Source organism: Buteo buteo, chromosome 16, assembly GCF_964188355.1.
Source record: "Buteo buteo chromosome 16, bButBut1.hap1.1, whole genome shotgun sequence".
Taxonomy (NCBI): domain Eukaryota; kingdom Metazoa; phylum Chordata; class Aves; order Accipitriformes; family Accipitridae; genus Buteo; species Buteo buteo.
Window position 1 is genome coordinate 11,108,711 of NC_134186.1, and position 15,392 is coordinate 11,124,102.

The 15,392-nt window shown below is 46.5% G+C and overlaps 1 protein-coding gene across 1 annotated transcript in view; it reads left to right on the forward strand.

The window, feature by feature from the left end:
- Positions 1–15,392, forward strand: part of PNPLA2 (patatin like domain 2, triacylglycerol lipase) — a 31,296-nt gene that overhangs the window by 10,166 nt on the left and 5,738 nt on the right. The window contains exons 2-8 of the mRNA XM_075047850.1: positions 6,565–6,797; positions 6,981–7,046; positions 11,066–11,275; positions 12,221–12,281; positions 13,218–13,385; positions 13,838–13,970; positions 14,726–14,848. Of these exons, the coding sequence (XP_074903951.1) occupies positions 6,565–6,797; positions 6,981–7,046; positions 11,066–11,275; positions 12,221–12,281; positions 13,218–13,385; positions 13,838–13,970; positions 14,726–14,848 (994 nt within the window). The remainder of the gene's footprint in view (positions 1–6,564; positions 6,798–6,980; positions 7,047–11,065; positions 11,276–12,220; positions 12,282–13,217; positions 13,386–13,837; positions 13,971–14,725; positions 14,849–15,392) is intronic.

The following is a 15,392-nucleotide window of genomic DNA, read 5'->3' on the forward strand; positions in this document are numbered from 1 at the left end:
ATTTATTTAGCTCTCCTGCTGCAGGCTGTGTCTTGGCACTGTTTGTGTCTAGACTTTGCAATGCTCAGTACTGAGAATGTGGGCCAGAAAGTGTTATGGGCTGAGCCCTTCCTTCAGCATTTGCCTCTGGCTGGGAGAGCTGGCCCTACTTGAAAAGCTGTCTTTTCCTCTTGGTGTTTCCACCTGCCCCACCTGTAAGGTCAGAATAGGTGTTGCTTACCATAGTCTGATAGGGATCCCTAGGAGTTACTCCATTACGGTGTGTGTCAGTGCTCCTCACCTTTCAGCAAAGGGGGAGAAAGATTGTTATTTACAGCCAGTGGCCAGGCTTTCTAAGAAATCTGTTTTGCAAAAGCATTTGCTTGTTGAACTTAGGGGTTAAATCCCTGCACAGAGCCCCTGTTGGGAAGGGTTACCTGCCACAGGGAACAGCTGGTTGAGCAGTAGGGCTGTCTGCAGACTGAGTGGGTGTGTGTTGTGTGGTGAGTTGTGTTTGCTACCTATGTATCACCAAAAAGAAAAAGAAAAGCTTCCTTCCTGTATCTCTTATCTGGAGCCAAGTCAGCTGAGCTGTTTCTTATCTGATGGCAAAATAGTAGGAGAGAAGGATTGAGTGAAAACCTTAAAATAAATATAAATTAAATATACCTCAGAACAACAAAAATTAGGGAAGTCCCAGAAGAACAGCTTGTTCTGGTACGTGGAATTTCTCAATATTACTGGCATACAGGAAGATGTGCACAGATGTGAAAAGAATTGTTGCCTTTAAAGGCTCTGCTGCCAGCTGCCATCCCCTAGCCTCAAATGTTTAAAAATGGGCAGATTTTCTTTGTGTTAAATAGTGGGAGTTATGCAACTCCTGGCAAGTGAGGGATAGGCATCCTTTCCACACTCAGTGCTTTTAGGCATCTGTCCAGGATTTCACACTGAAATTAAAGAGCTGTCACCAGCTGTGGGGTACACCTATCACCTGAAAATGTCTTATAAGGGCAGATCATAAGACCTCACTCTCACTTTATTTCCTGGTGGCATGAATTTGTCTTTGAGCCCCCCTTTGACATCCATTCGGCCTCACTGATAGGCAGTTGGAGAACATCTTGGGTCAGGTTCCTATTCAGGACAAGTCGGCCTTTGTTCAGCTTAGTTCAGCTGAAGGTCTGTCTGGTTCTTGCTCTCTTGGGACAACGAGTGGAAACCAGGTTGCTTCAGTGTGAGTGTGGGAAGAGGAATGGAAGTCCAGCCAAGCAGTGGAGTCTTTCACACACTGAGGTCACTGTGTACAAGAATTAAGGTTGTCCTTGGGTCACTGGCACGTTGCTATGCACTGTTTCTTGGGATGAACGAACGGGCACTTTCTGGCTACCTGTGAGGAAACATCCAGTAAAGTTCTCTGTTAATTATTTTCTAGATGTCAGCTTGCAAACTTTTCTTTCCGTGCCTCTTGTTTACAGCTTTAAGTTTTTGGGCTGTTGACAGGACTGTGTTATAATTAGGACTGTATCATCTCCTGGGGAGGGCCAGGCAGGAAAAGCATGTGCATTGCTTACTCTCAATATTTGGAGAAAGGCAGGTGCAGGAGCTGTGTGTGCTGAGCTGCACCAGCTTGGGGATTTGTGCCCGGGAAGAAAATGGGAAAGCTCTCCTGAAACCCATGCTCATCATGGCTTTTAGCTCTTCCATGGATGAGGTACAGCAACAGCTGAAATAGCAAGGGACAGGCAACCAAGCTAAATTAGCCTTGAGGGAGATCATGCTAGTAAATTCCTTCTGACTCATCCTATTCCTAAATCCAGATCTGGACTGGGATCTACCAATGGAAGACATGAGAGCTCCAGTGATGCTCAGCAACCATCTGAGTTGAAAGCAAAGTGTGTTGATTGTAGTGAGGGACGCTTGCAGGGAGCATCTGTGCTGAGTATCACACAAACATCACTCAAACAGATAGCTAAGCAGAATTTAAGCAGCTCCAGAATGAGGTCGCTGGTTACAGTACACAGGAGCTGGCTCCTGTCCTGAAAATCTTGCAGTCAAAATAGCTTGGTCATGCCATCCCAAACTAAAAAAGCATTGGACTCTCAAGGTGCTGGAGGAATGTCAAAAGCACCTGCACTTCCTTCTGCTAGCTGGCTTCCTTTCAAAGCTTTTGGTATTGGCGTGTGTGGCCAGTCTGGAGCTGGAGGTTGGGACTGAGGAGAGAGAGGAGTGGTGCCTCCTGTGTTGCTGATGTGCAGGAAGGAGTCCATTGGAGTTTTTGTCAGTGTTGAATGAGAAGCAGGTTTAGCAAGGATCTGCACAGTTCCCAGCCTGCCCCATTAGTCCAGGTAAGGTATGGCATCTGCAGTCTGGGTGTGACCTGTCTGTCCATGCCTCCTACCAGCAGGGACAGGAGATGCTGTCCCTACATCCATCAACTGTCTGTGCCATCCTCTGTTCTCCATCCCTGTTGGAGAGCCTTTCTTTTAAGCTTGCATCCTGTTTACTGCTGCACTAGCCAGGGAGCAGGAATGTCCCTGGCACAGAGGGTGATCTTTGTGCTGATATGGAGCTCTTCCAGAGGGAGCTGCAGTGTCACGGGTGAGCCGCAGTCACAGGAGCTGCTGGGTGGAATGTCCAGAATGCCTGCCTCCCTCTTCAGCCTGCTCTGCTCCTGTTTTTGTTTGTCTTAGGCTTTTTTTTTTCCACTTGAAATACTTTATGGGTCAACTGTCCTTTTGCTGGCTGGCAAATGGATAGCAGTGTGGTCTAACGTCAACAGGAGAGCGTCATGGTGCCCTTGGTGCAAAAGCCCTGCTGCTGAAGATGCAGGTCTGAAGAGGCTCTTCTTCCCCACTCATCACCCCTCCTGCCGTAGGGTGTTTAACCTTTGCGATGGTCCTCATCCTTATGCACTGCACAGGCTTGAAGTAGTGTTTCTGTTTCATCTCAGAGCTCTTAGCTGTGCTTAAGGGTCTTCCAAGCAGCCTGGCTAACATCAGTTTTAGGTGATTGATCTTCAGCTCTTCTCCTTTTCTAGAGGCAGAGTAGCAGCAGGCTGCTGTGGCTGGAGGTGTTTGTATACAGTTATAAATATCATGTGCTGCTTGAATGCTTTTCAGGTTAGAGAAGGGTAGTTTAGGGGACGCAAGGCAGCAAAGACTTAGATACTGGGTTATTTTAGTCGAGCGTGGCTGGTGGGGGTGAAAGCCAGTTCTTTAAGGGAATGATCTTGCTATGTCAATATGCTAATGTGAAGCTGGCTTGACATAGCTTAAAAATGAAATGCAAACTAGCAGCTGCCTTCAGGTCTTTTCCCATGGGTAACAGTAACTTGCCCCTTGTAGCCACTGCAGAAGGATCACAGGATGAACCAGCAGAGGTGGAGCAGCTGGTCTCCCTTGTCTGGCAAGGGACATGTTGGGGTGTTTTCAGGACACAGCTGTCTGATGCTCCTTTGCGTCATCACAACTGAAATTCAGATAAGGACGATGGCACTGCAGTACTCGGGTTCGTGTATAACACCACCCACTGGGGCAGTGGTGGGGGCAGGGAAGAAGGGGTTATGGCTTTTCTAATGAAAATGGAATATTCCACATATTAATATAATTTTTAGAGGAATATAGACTTAGAAAATCTGTATAGGGAGAAGTGTTGAATTAAGAGGTTGGTGGGAGAAGAATGAAAAGTTTTCCCAGAAAGCAATACCAACTATTAGGGATTGTCTCTGCTCCTTGGTACATACTTCAATAAGGGAAGAGGAACTTAATTTAGCTTTTTCACATGATCCTGTGTCCTGAATCGCCAGATCTATCAAAAACCATGGGAAACTTTTCTGCGGACTGGAATTGGCACTGGACTAGTCCTAGTAATAATTGACAGCTTCTGGCTGACCCCCGTAGGTCTTGTCTCTCTTGACCACCTCTCATTCAGCTGCTCCCTCTGGCAGGCTGTGAGCAGAATTTGAGCTGGTTTTCCTGGAATAGCACTTCTAGTAGTAACAAAATTAAAACATCTCACCTCTTCTCTCTCCTCCCAAATGTATTTCCAAGAGGACTTGCCGTCTGTCATGGAACTAGCTATGTAAACCTGAATTCTTTGGCTGAACTCTCAGCTAGCCTTATTTCCAGGAAAGCTGGTGGTGCTGCCTGTCACCCTTTGCCCCTTACTTCCCACAGAGCTGTTCTGCACTCAGCTTTGGTACAAGGCAGCCAGCAAGTCCAACAGAATCACATGTGCCCTTAAACTGAAATATCTCAGAAGCTCCTGTGTGTATGCATGTATGCACACATGTATTAAAAAAAAAAAAAAAAACCAACAAAAAAAAACCCAAACAACAAACACCCAGAAAGTATTCAAAGAATGAAATTACTAATGAGCAATAATTCTTATTTTGTCGTCTTGGCTGTGAAATGGTGATAGAGCAGGCAGCTGCAACTGAACTCTCCCCTCAAATGCTGAGGTGATCTGTTTTTTGGCATAGTTAGGACTTCACTGTTTTGTTTTTCTTAAAAAACCTTCCAGCTCACATTTTAGCTCAATCACAAGCTCAATTTAATTGCAGTTGTTTTCAGTACTGCTGTCAAATCTTTCTGCACACTGAGATGCCAAGTCTGAAAGCATCATTCTTTAAGCACCATCTCTTGGGTGACATCCACACACCCCCAGCATGGTGTTTGCACACAGGGTGAGCTGCAAACTCGACACCCACCCCGCTACTGTATTTTTCAGCTAAGCCAGCAACTAGTGCAGTGGAGTTTCCTGGGGTCATGTGGCCAAGGTGCTGGGCTGGGATTCATATGGTTTTTGGCTTTGTTGCAATTTCTTTGTGTGTCTTTCCTCCCCTGGTCAGATGTGAAAGTGTCTTAGGGAACACTATGAGTGCTAATGTCATGGTGCTGATAAAATGTAATTTCTGTGAGGCTGACTTCCTTCTTGTTGGGAAGGATGTTGAACCATGTGGCTACTATCTGGAACAGGCTGGGCTCAATGGCTTACTGCTAATTGAGTAAGTAAGATCAGAATTAGACTGCTAAACATTGCTCTAGGACAGAGCAAAAGACTGGGATTATAGTGCTAAAAATTGCTTCGGGGGGGAGAACTTGGATTTTCTCCTAAGTTGCTACCTCACAGTGCCTAAAATCCTGACCCCAGAGCCTCTGGTCATGTTCCAAGGGTCTGGTTCTGTGTGTACTTGAGCTACTGGTGTTGATGGGTTTCCTAAGCACAGAATCGCATTCCCAGGCTGTGTTGATGGGAAACATGTCACTGGCACAAATGTATTGCAAAAGAGTGGGATGTGTCAACATAGCATTGAGGGTGTTGTTGCTCTTATCTTCATTATATTTGTTAACCCAGGTCTAACTTGGATTCTTTCATTCTGCTGCCTCATTTCTGCAGTTGCAGGACTGGGTGGGAGAGCAAAATGGAGGGATTTCCAGTTGGCTTGAACTGGGATAGTCTTTCATCTTTCTCCAGGAACTGAACTTCAGTTTGATTGGAGAGAAGTCTGAATTTGTGAAAGCATGTCTCTTTTCTCCTGGTTTCTTTAATTCTTTCCCTCACATTCTTCTTGCATGCATATTCCAGATGCCCCTGGGAGTGCAGTGATTGGCTGGTACTTAGAGGAACTGTTGACTTGTATCTCACCATGGCTAGGAGATGCATACAGAAGCAGCAGGCAGTGTGTGCAAAGGGCAGCATGCTGGGCACCGAGGCTTTGGCTTGGGTTGATGTTTTTATTTTGTTTTCTTCCATCCCCCCTTTCCCACTGGAGAGCTCTGATGTTCTTGCCAGATTTGGCTCCTAGTGACGGTGAGATAATGGGCTTAGCAGATGCCTTCCCTTTTGCGCAGATGGGATGTCTCCTCTCCTCCAAACCCAGCTGGGTCACTGTGTGCAAGGGTAAAGCAGACATACCTTCATGAGTCGTGCTTGCCATTAGGGCCTAGTTTAGTGTTGTGGAATTGGACACGGAAGGGACAGGACACCAAAGACTCTGCAGGAGGCACTAATTCCCTAATGGAGTGTAGTGTCTGTCTTGCTCACCTGAGATGTGGCTGACATTCACAGCAGAGCTGGGATCACTTAGCTGGAAAGCACTGACATTCCTGTTTACTGGCACTTTTGCTTGCAGGCAGATGACTTTTTTTCATGTCAGAAAGAAGAAGATGCTTACTAGAAAAGTTTTAGTGGAAGATGTTTTGAAGTGGATTTGGTCATAAGCTCAAAACGGTTAAAGCATCTCCCTTGTTTTCTTTGTTAGTCTGTGTTTTCATCAGCCCTGCACTGGCCAGTGAAACAGGATTAAGAAAAAGTATGAGGCCTTAGCCAGATGCCTGTGATCTTCCTTGACTTTATAAAACATATGTAAGATGAGGGTATCTCTTTACAGTGGGGGAGTATGAGGGCCAAGACAGCAAACTTCCATGACTTCTGTAACACTGCTCATAATAGCCTCTCATCTTGAGTTATATATCAGCCAGTGGGGAGAAACCTTTGAGTAAAGCTGTGAATGAGGCTTTTCTATGCCTTATTTTGTAAAGGAGAAGGCTGGTTTTGCTAGGTGTGTTTTTCTTTCTCTCGTTGCAGGTGAGGCTGGTGCCAGCATTATTCGAGTGTCAAAAGAAGCCCGGAAGAGGTTCTTGGGCCCACTCCACCCATCTTTCAACTTGGTGAAGATCATTCGGATCTGCCTGTCCAAGACTGTGCCAGAGAATGGGCATGAGGTTGCAGCGGGACGTTTGGGTATTTCCCTGACACGGGTCTCTGATGGAGAAAATGTGATACTGTCAGACTTCAATTCCAAGGAGGAGCTGATCCAGGTGAATGGAACTTACTGCAGAGGGCTATGCAGGAACTGCATGCAGCTTTGTTTTGCCTTAGTCTCTGATATCCTTAGTACTAGAGTATAATTGTCAGCACATGCCAGTGTGGTGTTGCGAGAAGAGTAGTAGGTTCAGTGGGCTTTGATCTCTTCTTACATTCTGGATCTCTTTCTCCCTCAGGCCTGTGTCTGCAGCACCTTTATCCCTGTCTACTGTGGGCTGATACCTCCAACCTTGCGTGGAGTGGTAAGTAAGACTCTTAAGATGCTCCTTCATTAAATAATGCACTAATGAATAAGAAGGCAGAAATGCTGGTACTCAATTTTGGCAGTCTTCTTGCCGGTCTGCTGGCAGCAATTAGCCTGAAGAGGCACAAGAAATTCCCAAATAAACAACTTCCAACAGTGGATGTGTCTTATTTCCACTGCTGCCTGCAGTTGGCTATAAAAGTCCCGAAGACTAGAGGATTTAACATGATAGTAATATATAGCAATCTGGGCAAGTGCTGGCTGACTTGGCAAATGGTTCTCCTGGCTGCTTGGTACAATGTTGTCCAGCACTGAGGCTCCAACCCTCTGTATGTGGAGAGAACTTGGGTCCAGAATAGAAATCATGAGTGTAGTCCCTCTCCCATGTGCCTGATGCTTTCTGCAGGGTTTTAACTAGGGGTGCTGATATCAGACCTCTTTTCCATGGAGTTCTTCCTGTCCTTCCTCTGACAATAATGTTCTGCTGCCTGCTAGAGCTTTCTTTAACATCCTGTCCAGAGCAATTTCTCCCTTCTGTGTTTGCATGTTAGAAATGAAAACATGTGAAAGCTGTGCAGACCTGGAGTGTCTCTGAATATTGTAGTCATGCTTAAGGGCATCAGCTGAGCTTGGTCTCCCCTTGAGCTACATAGGTTAATGCACATGTTAAAAGGCAGTTTGTTTGCAGACTAAATAGTCAAAAGGGAGAGGGAGAACCGCTATTAATGTATGTGTGTCCTGGTTTCCCGTAAGTGACCTGACCAAGATGCCTCAGTCTGTCAGAGCACAGCATCAAATCTGCTTCCACTGCTACCTGTGTCCTAAAAGTGAGGTCAGTTTTGCTCCTGCATAATACACAACTTGGCTGGTTTTGCCTTGTGCAAGCATGTTGGGCAGGGAAGTGACCTAGAAGAAATGTCAGTTGTCCAGCCCTTCAGAGAAGTGACAGAATCAGTAATTGTTTGGCATTTGCTCAGCAACTGCAGGCAGGATTTTGCTCCCACAGCTGGTGGGAGCATAGCAGTAGCTCTTGCCTGACACATCTTTGGGGCTAGTTGAGGTCAGTGTGGATGAGGCAAAATCTCAAAATTCCAAAACTGTGTACTATGTAGGGTTTCTGGAATGTGTAGCTGCCCTGGCACACTTGAGGGATGACTTCTCATGTCAAGATTTCTCATGGGGAAAGATGGGGAGGGAATATATGAGATGAGGAAATTAATTCCTACCCCTTCCCTAGAAAACCATGGCTCTTTGTGTCTCTGAAGGGGGGGCTGGCAAGGGGACATGTTAAATTAGGTTGGATACGAGCCTAGAAAAAGGTTTTGAAACAGGACTGCATGCTTCCTAGCATGCCTGTGATGACTGTTTGCCACAGGACAGACTGACAGGCCTGGTGTGAGGACCAGTTTTCAAGGCAATATGACTGTGTGCGAGGTGTAAAATGCGTATTCTGCCTTTCTTCTAATCTTTTTCCAGTGTTCACTTCTCAGAGCTCTGGTAGCCCCATGGAGTGGATGATGAAGATGGGTGGGAGGAGGAAAAAAAAAAAGGATTCTCAAATACCAAGAAATGGAAGGGTCAATAATGCTGTCAACACATGCTCTAGCTGTGAACTGTCTGCAGCATGTGGGTGAGATAAACCCCTAACAAGGGTCAAAAAGCCAGTTGTCAGTTCATGTGAGTGAGGGGCCCTGTGCATGAGGGGACACGATAAGGGAATGGAACTGGGCAACCCAGAAATTATCCCAGTCCATGAACCATCCCCAAAAGCTGCTGCTGCTGCTCAGGCCTGCAGGCAGCTGGTGGCTGCAGCCTCTGTTTCTGTGCTGTTAGGGACTTTGCAGGAGGTTGAAGAGTGGTTAGGCTCGGGTTGGTGGAGGTTCGGGCAAATCCAGAGAAGTGGCAGCTGATCTTGAGTAAGGAACGGTAATTGACATTGGCTTGGGGAATGGTGGAGCAGAGAGCAGGGTCTGCACGTGTATTTCTAGATTTCCATGCAGTGAGAAGGCTTTGCCTATCAGCCTTGTTGTAGTTAAGCCTTTCTAATGGCATCCATGCACTCATGCTGCCACCCTCAGGAAAACATATGTTTTTGCATCCTTACCACAAAACTAGTGTCTTACTTAAGTGGCCAAAACACTTACCTCATCTTCTTTAAACAAAGCTGGTCCTGCCTGCTTTACTCTGTCCTCTTCCCACTCAGCCTGTCATGTTCTCATCCTTGCAGAGGGAGTCAGCCAGACGTCTCCAGCTCTAGCTGTGCCTAGTCTGGCTTTCAGTGGAGCAGCCTTGGGGAGATGATGGCAATGACAGTTTGCTATGGTTGCTTTTGGCTTAGGGAAAACTGATGCCCACTATAAAAGGGGTTGAGGGTTTAATTGATTTTTGGCACCTCTGTTGTCTAGAAAGCATCCTGTAAGCAAGCTGAGTGTTACTATTTCTGAGAGGGTGTACTTCTCCTTGAGTTTAATCTATCCCATCCTTCCACTTTCTTCACTGCCCAAATCGAGGTGGTGCAGGAGTCTCTATGTCTATCTTGATACTGTGTTTGATGAAGAAGGCCTGACACGAGGATAAAATCCCCTGTGCTATGAGTTAGTGCTGCTGTAGCCTACAACTGTAATCACAAGCCATCTCCCTTGAACCTGTAGGCTGTACACAGAGGTAGCCCTGAGGTTTAGTTTGCCCCCAAGAAACCTATTGTGCAGTCCCCCCTGACCCTGTTGCCTCAATGGGAGCTGGACTCCTATAGCTGGATTTGATTGCTTTCAGCCCAAGAGCCTATGAACTGTTCCCCAGGCTCAGAGAAGCTGCTTGAAGAGGTCTCTGCCTGTTTGCCATCCAGAGCAAGAGAGAACAAAGTGCCAAGCTCCCTCCGGGCAAAGCAGCTGGCCTTTTCCTAGGCATTGTGCAGCAAAGACCAATGTTGGTGGTCAGTCTGCCTATGAGACAAGGCAAAGCATGACACAGAATGGAGTACTTCCTCTTCCAATCATCATTTCCATGCTCTGCCTGGGTTCAGCCTCTGCCAGCTCAGCTCATCACCCACCAGAGAGCTGAAAGATGTTACAGCTGCTGCTTATGGGGCTGTGTAGCTCCTGTATGATGATTTGCATTTGAACCTATCCAAAAGGAGGGATTTCAGGCAGCAAATGGCAGGATCAAACCTGATACAAAATCAGCAGGACTTTTCTGTAACTGAGGTTCACAAGAGCTTGAGTTGCTCTGCAAAGGTCTCAAACTGCCTGCTCTTTTGGCTTGACCAACATCCCCTTCCTTTTATCTTCTGCATGTTGCTTACTCTGCCAAAGGCCTGGGATAGGGATTGTCTTGCTCAGCTCCTTGTGCAATTATGGTACTACAACAAGTACTTTGAATTGAGTACATGCTACTGGGGTTGCCCTTCCTGCAAGGGTAATGCAAATGTGTTTATGGTACGTAGGTACAGAACATTCTCTGATAAGACGGTGCCTGTTAAGAGAAAAAAACCAAGTCCCTTGTGCTCTGTTACCACACCACAGCAAGTAGATTCCAAATGTGTATGCATGTGTTGGGCTTGCTGCTTGATAGCAACAAATCAGCTGGTTTTACTCTTAGGTAGCAAACCGTCTGCCAGTGGGACTTGTGTCTGAGCTTATTCATTTTAAACACAAGTGAAAAATGGCACAATGTTACAGTGTGATAGCTTAGATCAGTGCTAATTTGCACTGCAGGTGGTTGTTGGTGTGTCATTATTTAATTGGACAGCAGTTAAACCCCATAGGAGATGTAAGTCAGCAGTCGCACAAGTGAATATGCCTTTCTCATTGAACATTTGTGACCAACACACTTGACCGTAGGAAGAAAGGGGGATTATAGACAACACAGCTGTGCTGTCACTGTTTTTGACTCCTCCCGTGCTGGTGGATGTACTCCATTCTCTTCTGAAGTTGGCATGAACATGAACAGGGACACAGAGTAAAAAAGACGCTTGATCAGTTACGAGAATGAAGAGTGCTTCATTTGTTTTGATTTCAGAGATATGTTGATGGAGGGATTTCTGACAACTTGCCACGATATGAGCTGAAAAACACAATCACAGTCTCTCCATTCTCAGGAGAGAGTGATATCTGTCCACGGGACAGTTCCACAAACATGCATGAGCTGAGAGTCACCAATACAAGCATCCAGTTCAACCTTCGCAACCTCTACCGCCTCTCAAAGGCCCTGTTTCCTCCGGAACCACAGGTGAGTTTCCTGACAGCACCAGAACTTGGGGACAGTAGATAGGCACTGGCTATACTGTGCACTTTAGCAGAAGAAGATTCCAGACACTTTAAGTTTTGTATCTTTTGTTTGTCTGTTTTTTAACCTTGACATTATCAAGCCAGTGATGTGGCAAACCTTGACCATCAGCACAAGGTTATATAGGTGGCTTGGTTTTCTTTTGCTACTGGGAGATCTGGAATTTAGGTGGTAGCAGTTGCTTGGAAAGTATTCCCTTGTTGCTCTCTCTAGAGTAGCGTTTGCCAGGAAGTCAGGCTTACTTGTAAACAAGGATGTATCAGCCATCAGAACTAATGTGCTCCTCAGTGTTTTAAGGTCAGGATGGAACTGCCAGCCTGCAGCCAGTGACTGTCTCCTAAAAAGTGCCAATGAAGCCGGTGGCACTGCAAACAGTTTTGCATGCTTCTGAGCAAATGTGGCCTCAAATAGCCCTGGCATTTGGGTATAATAAGCATGTGTTCATGAGCTGAATTATTTGGAAAAGTTTTTTTCTGCCGCCTCTCTAGTCTTAGCTGGCTTTATCTGCAAACGCAGTGGCCCTTCATGGCATCTGCTGGGACGTATTGTGGGCTGATTGTCAGAGTGACTTGCTGAAGGCTTCCCACAGCAGCATCACTTCTAGATGGGGAAATGAGGTGGCTGCAAGTCTAAGCCTGTACTTACGTAGGATTCCAGGTGTTGTGTCCCTTCCAATCCGAATTATACTGTGATTCCTATATCCAGTGTATTCATGTTATACCTCCCATTCCTGCTCAAAGCCTGGGAAGAGCTTGCAAGGATGAGACTTGTCCTTGGGATGGCTCAGGAGTCAGGAGAACTCCTCGAAAGCCAGCATTCAGCTGGGTGTTTGCTCTGCTCAGCCAGACAATCTCCAAATTACTTGCTCTTGTCTTCCTCTGCCCACAGGTGCTGCGGGATATGTGCAAGCAGGGCTATCGGGATGCACTACACTTCCTGAAGAAGAATGGTAAGGCACTGGGTGTTTGTAGGGTGCACTGAGTTGCCTCTTCTGTGCCAGGCTTGGTGCCTTGGCTTTGAGGATAGTCAATGGTGCATACGAAAGGCAGACGGGCAGAGTTGAGCTGTGCCTCAGATATCAGAATATGGAATTTCCATTAATAAGTCTATTTTAGAACTTCAGGAAGCAGAGGTGGAGTGGACACCTTCCTAGTGCAATGCAGAAGGACTCTCTGATACCAGAGTGGTTGTTTTGGCACAACTGAGTGTTGAAGCTACTTCGCATGTGCTCAGTGCTACACCAACACAGTTGTTAGGCTCCAGTGCCATTTGGATATCCTGCAGATACCCTGCTCCTTTTTATGTGTAGCTAGGGTATGTCTAATGTGTAGCAGCAGTGCAGAGTGCAGGCACCCCCTCAGCAGCCCCCAGTGCCTAGCAGTTTGATGCTACTGTTTCACTCTCTTCTACCTGCAAGCCCTGAACTTTCTTGCCTGCAACTGTTGTAGCAGGTTGAGTGTGTGTTTGATGCCATCTAGTGTCAATTTACAGCAGATCAAGCACATTTGTTTGCTTTGTGGTGCATACCTTACTGGGATAAGAGCAGTCATGCAGCTGTGTTTGTGGATCAAGCTGCAGGAGGGAAATCTTGCCTGCAGGATTGGTGACTGGTAGATTATAGCAACAAAACACTTCCAAACAGCACCCTGCTGTACTTAAAGGGGAAAAGTTGGGATTTCTGGTGGAGAAAGAGAGGATGATCTTAAAGCAGCAAGGTTTCTAACTCATTGTGGTAAGCATTACAATAGATGTAAGCTAAAGAGACTGGGTATGATGTCTGTCTGTCTGAGGGGGGGTAGGGGTGAAGTGAGGACTAGCACTATAAAGGCCAGGCAAGGCAGGGCAGCTAGTTTGTATCATCCTTATGATACGACTTCTTCCTCAGGTCTCCTTCATCGTCCAAGTCCTGCCCGCCCTCTCCTTGCCATAGAAGCACCCCCAGGAGAGAAGAAAGAGGAAGAAACAGAAGATGAGGACCAACTAGAGGACAATACTGCCCTTGCTGTTGTTGAAGAGCACATCTTCGAACACTTGCCTCCCAGACTGAACCAAGGTATGAACCAAAGGGAGAGAGCCCAGGCAATCTTCCTGTGCTACCTGATCCACTTCAGAGGATTACTGGGATGCGTGGGTATTGCTTGTGGCTGGGCTTGGCCATACCCAGGGATTGAACTGGCACCCGCTGATGGTTAGATGGAGTTGGGGCCTCTTAGGTAAAGTTGTGGCTTGCCCTGTGGAGGTTGAATTTGGAGAGTTTGACTCATTTGACACTGTTCTGCATAGTAAGGAGAGTAGGGGATCTTGTTGCTTACTCCTTTTGGAGTCTGATAAAGTTAAAAGCTGCTGTTCTCAGCTGTGCTCTGAGAATTGCTACCCTGAGCAAGACTTCCTTAAGAAGTGGAAGGTGGAGAGGGAACACCTCAGGCTGGGTAACTTCTGGGGTATGGCAAGGAAGAAGGGGTAGTTCCATTGGGGGGATTTGGCCATGTTCTCTTCTGTCTTCAGCTCTTCTGGAGGCTTGTGCTGAAAGAAGAAGTTTCTTGACTGGCATCACCAACATGCTGCCTATACGTGTTGCCACAGCAATGATGGTCCCCTATATGCTGCCCCTGGAGTCTGCAGTTTCCTTCACTGTCAGGTAAGCCTTCAGCTGGTTCCCTCAGTGGTGTTCTTCCCAGATGAATGGACAGAGAGTAGGATCTTCTCTAACTCTGCAGTACCAGAGTTCCTGGGGAAAGAGTTCCTGCCACTTAACATACATATGAAAAAAAAAAACAAAAAACCCACCAAAACCAAAAATCACAAAACCCAACCCCAAACTTTTCCTACCTTCATGTGTCATTTAGCTACAGCCAGTACTTCCAGCTTGAAGAAAGATGGCTGTGTGCTGGAGCTCGCCGTAGAAAATGGTGATAAATTTTGGAGCCTGGAGAGAGACTTCTGAACTGGGAGTGCAGGGATGAAAGCAGAAACCACACAAGAGGTGGTTCCCCTCTGGAGCGAGGGGTAGAGTAGTCCCAGCCATTTCCAGCTCTACACTTACATGGCTGGGAAGACAGGTCTGTCAGACTTGTTCTTAGTATGAAGTACTCTATGAAAAGTTTCTGGAAGGAGGTAGCTTGTGATAGAAGGGCTTAGGAAAAAACACTTTCCAAATCTGAAAATGGATGAGAAGTATGGAAAGTGCAGACACAAAATGTAAAGATAAGTTCCTGGGCTGTTCTCAACCTTCACAGCTTCTCCCCCTTAATTCTGTGAATGGTAGTATAAAAGGCCTTTAATGCATTTGTCACCAAAAATAATGAGTAACCATTGATAGGAGGTAAAACTAGCATTCTTTTAATCCTATCCTTTGTGTGGCCCAACTAAAGGTTGTCACCTATCTCTTCCCAGGTTGCTGGAATGGCTCCCAGATATCCCTGAGGATATTAGATGGATGAGGGAGCAGATAACTGAAATCTGCAACTATCTTGTGAAGAAAGCCAAGAAGAAACTGGGCAGCCATCTTTCAGCCAGGTATGGCTGCTTTCCTCCACAGCACTGTTCTGGAGGAGCCCTCCATTTCCCCTTTCACCTTTGACTTCTACAGACTCTACTCCAATGGAGCAAAGCAAATAAGGCACAAATTGACCAGAAGGATTTACTGCCCAGCCTAAAATGCAAATCTGGTCCATGGTCTCTTGGCTTCCTTGGACAGACTCAGCACATGGTCTCCTTCTTTCCATTACAGGGCAGACCCTGTAATGAAGCTGTTACTACAGCAATAGGGCAGAAGATGTAGGTCTAATTAAAACAGTATGCTAGCTTATTCCATGCATCTTCCCTGTAGAAGACAGCGGTGCTTGTCTGTCTGGCATTTGCTGGCCCAGGATCCCCTAAAAGTTCCTTCCAAGAGGTTTTTATGTTCAAGTGACCTTTTCTGCCTCGAGATCTAGGCCTGGTTTAGGGTGGGGAGGCACTAGGGTGGCCAGGAAACACCAGAGGATTTCCAAATGAGACAGAGTGCTTTGGCTCTGTGTGCATGCCTGAGCTTCTGAACTGAACTCCCTGCAGTCGGCCA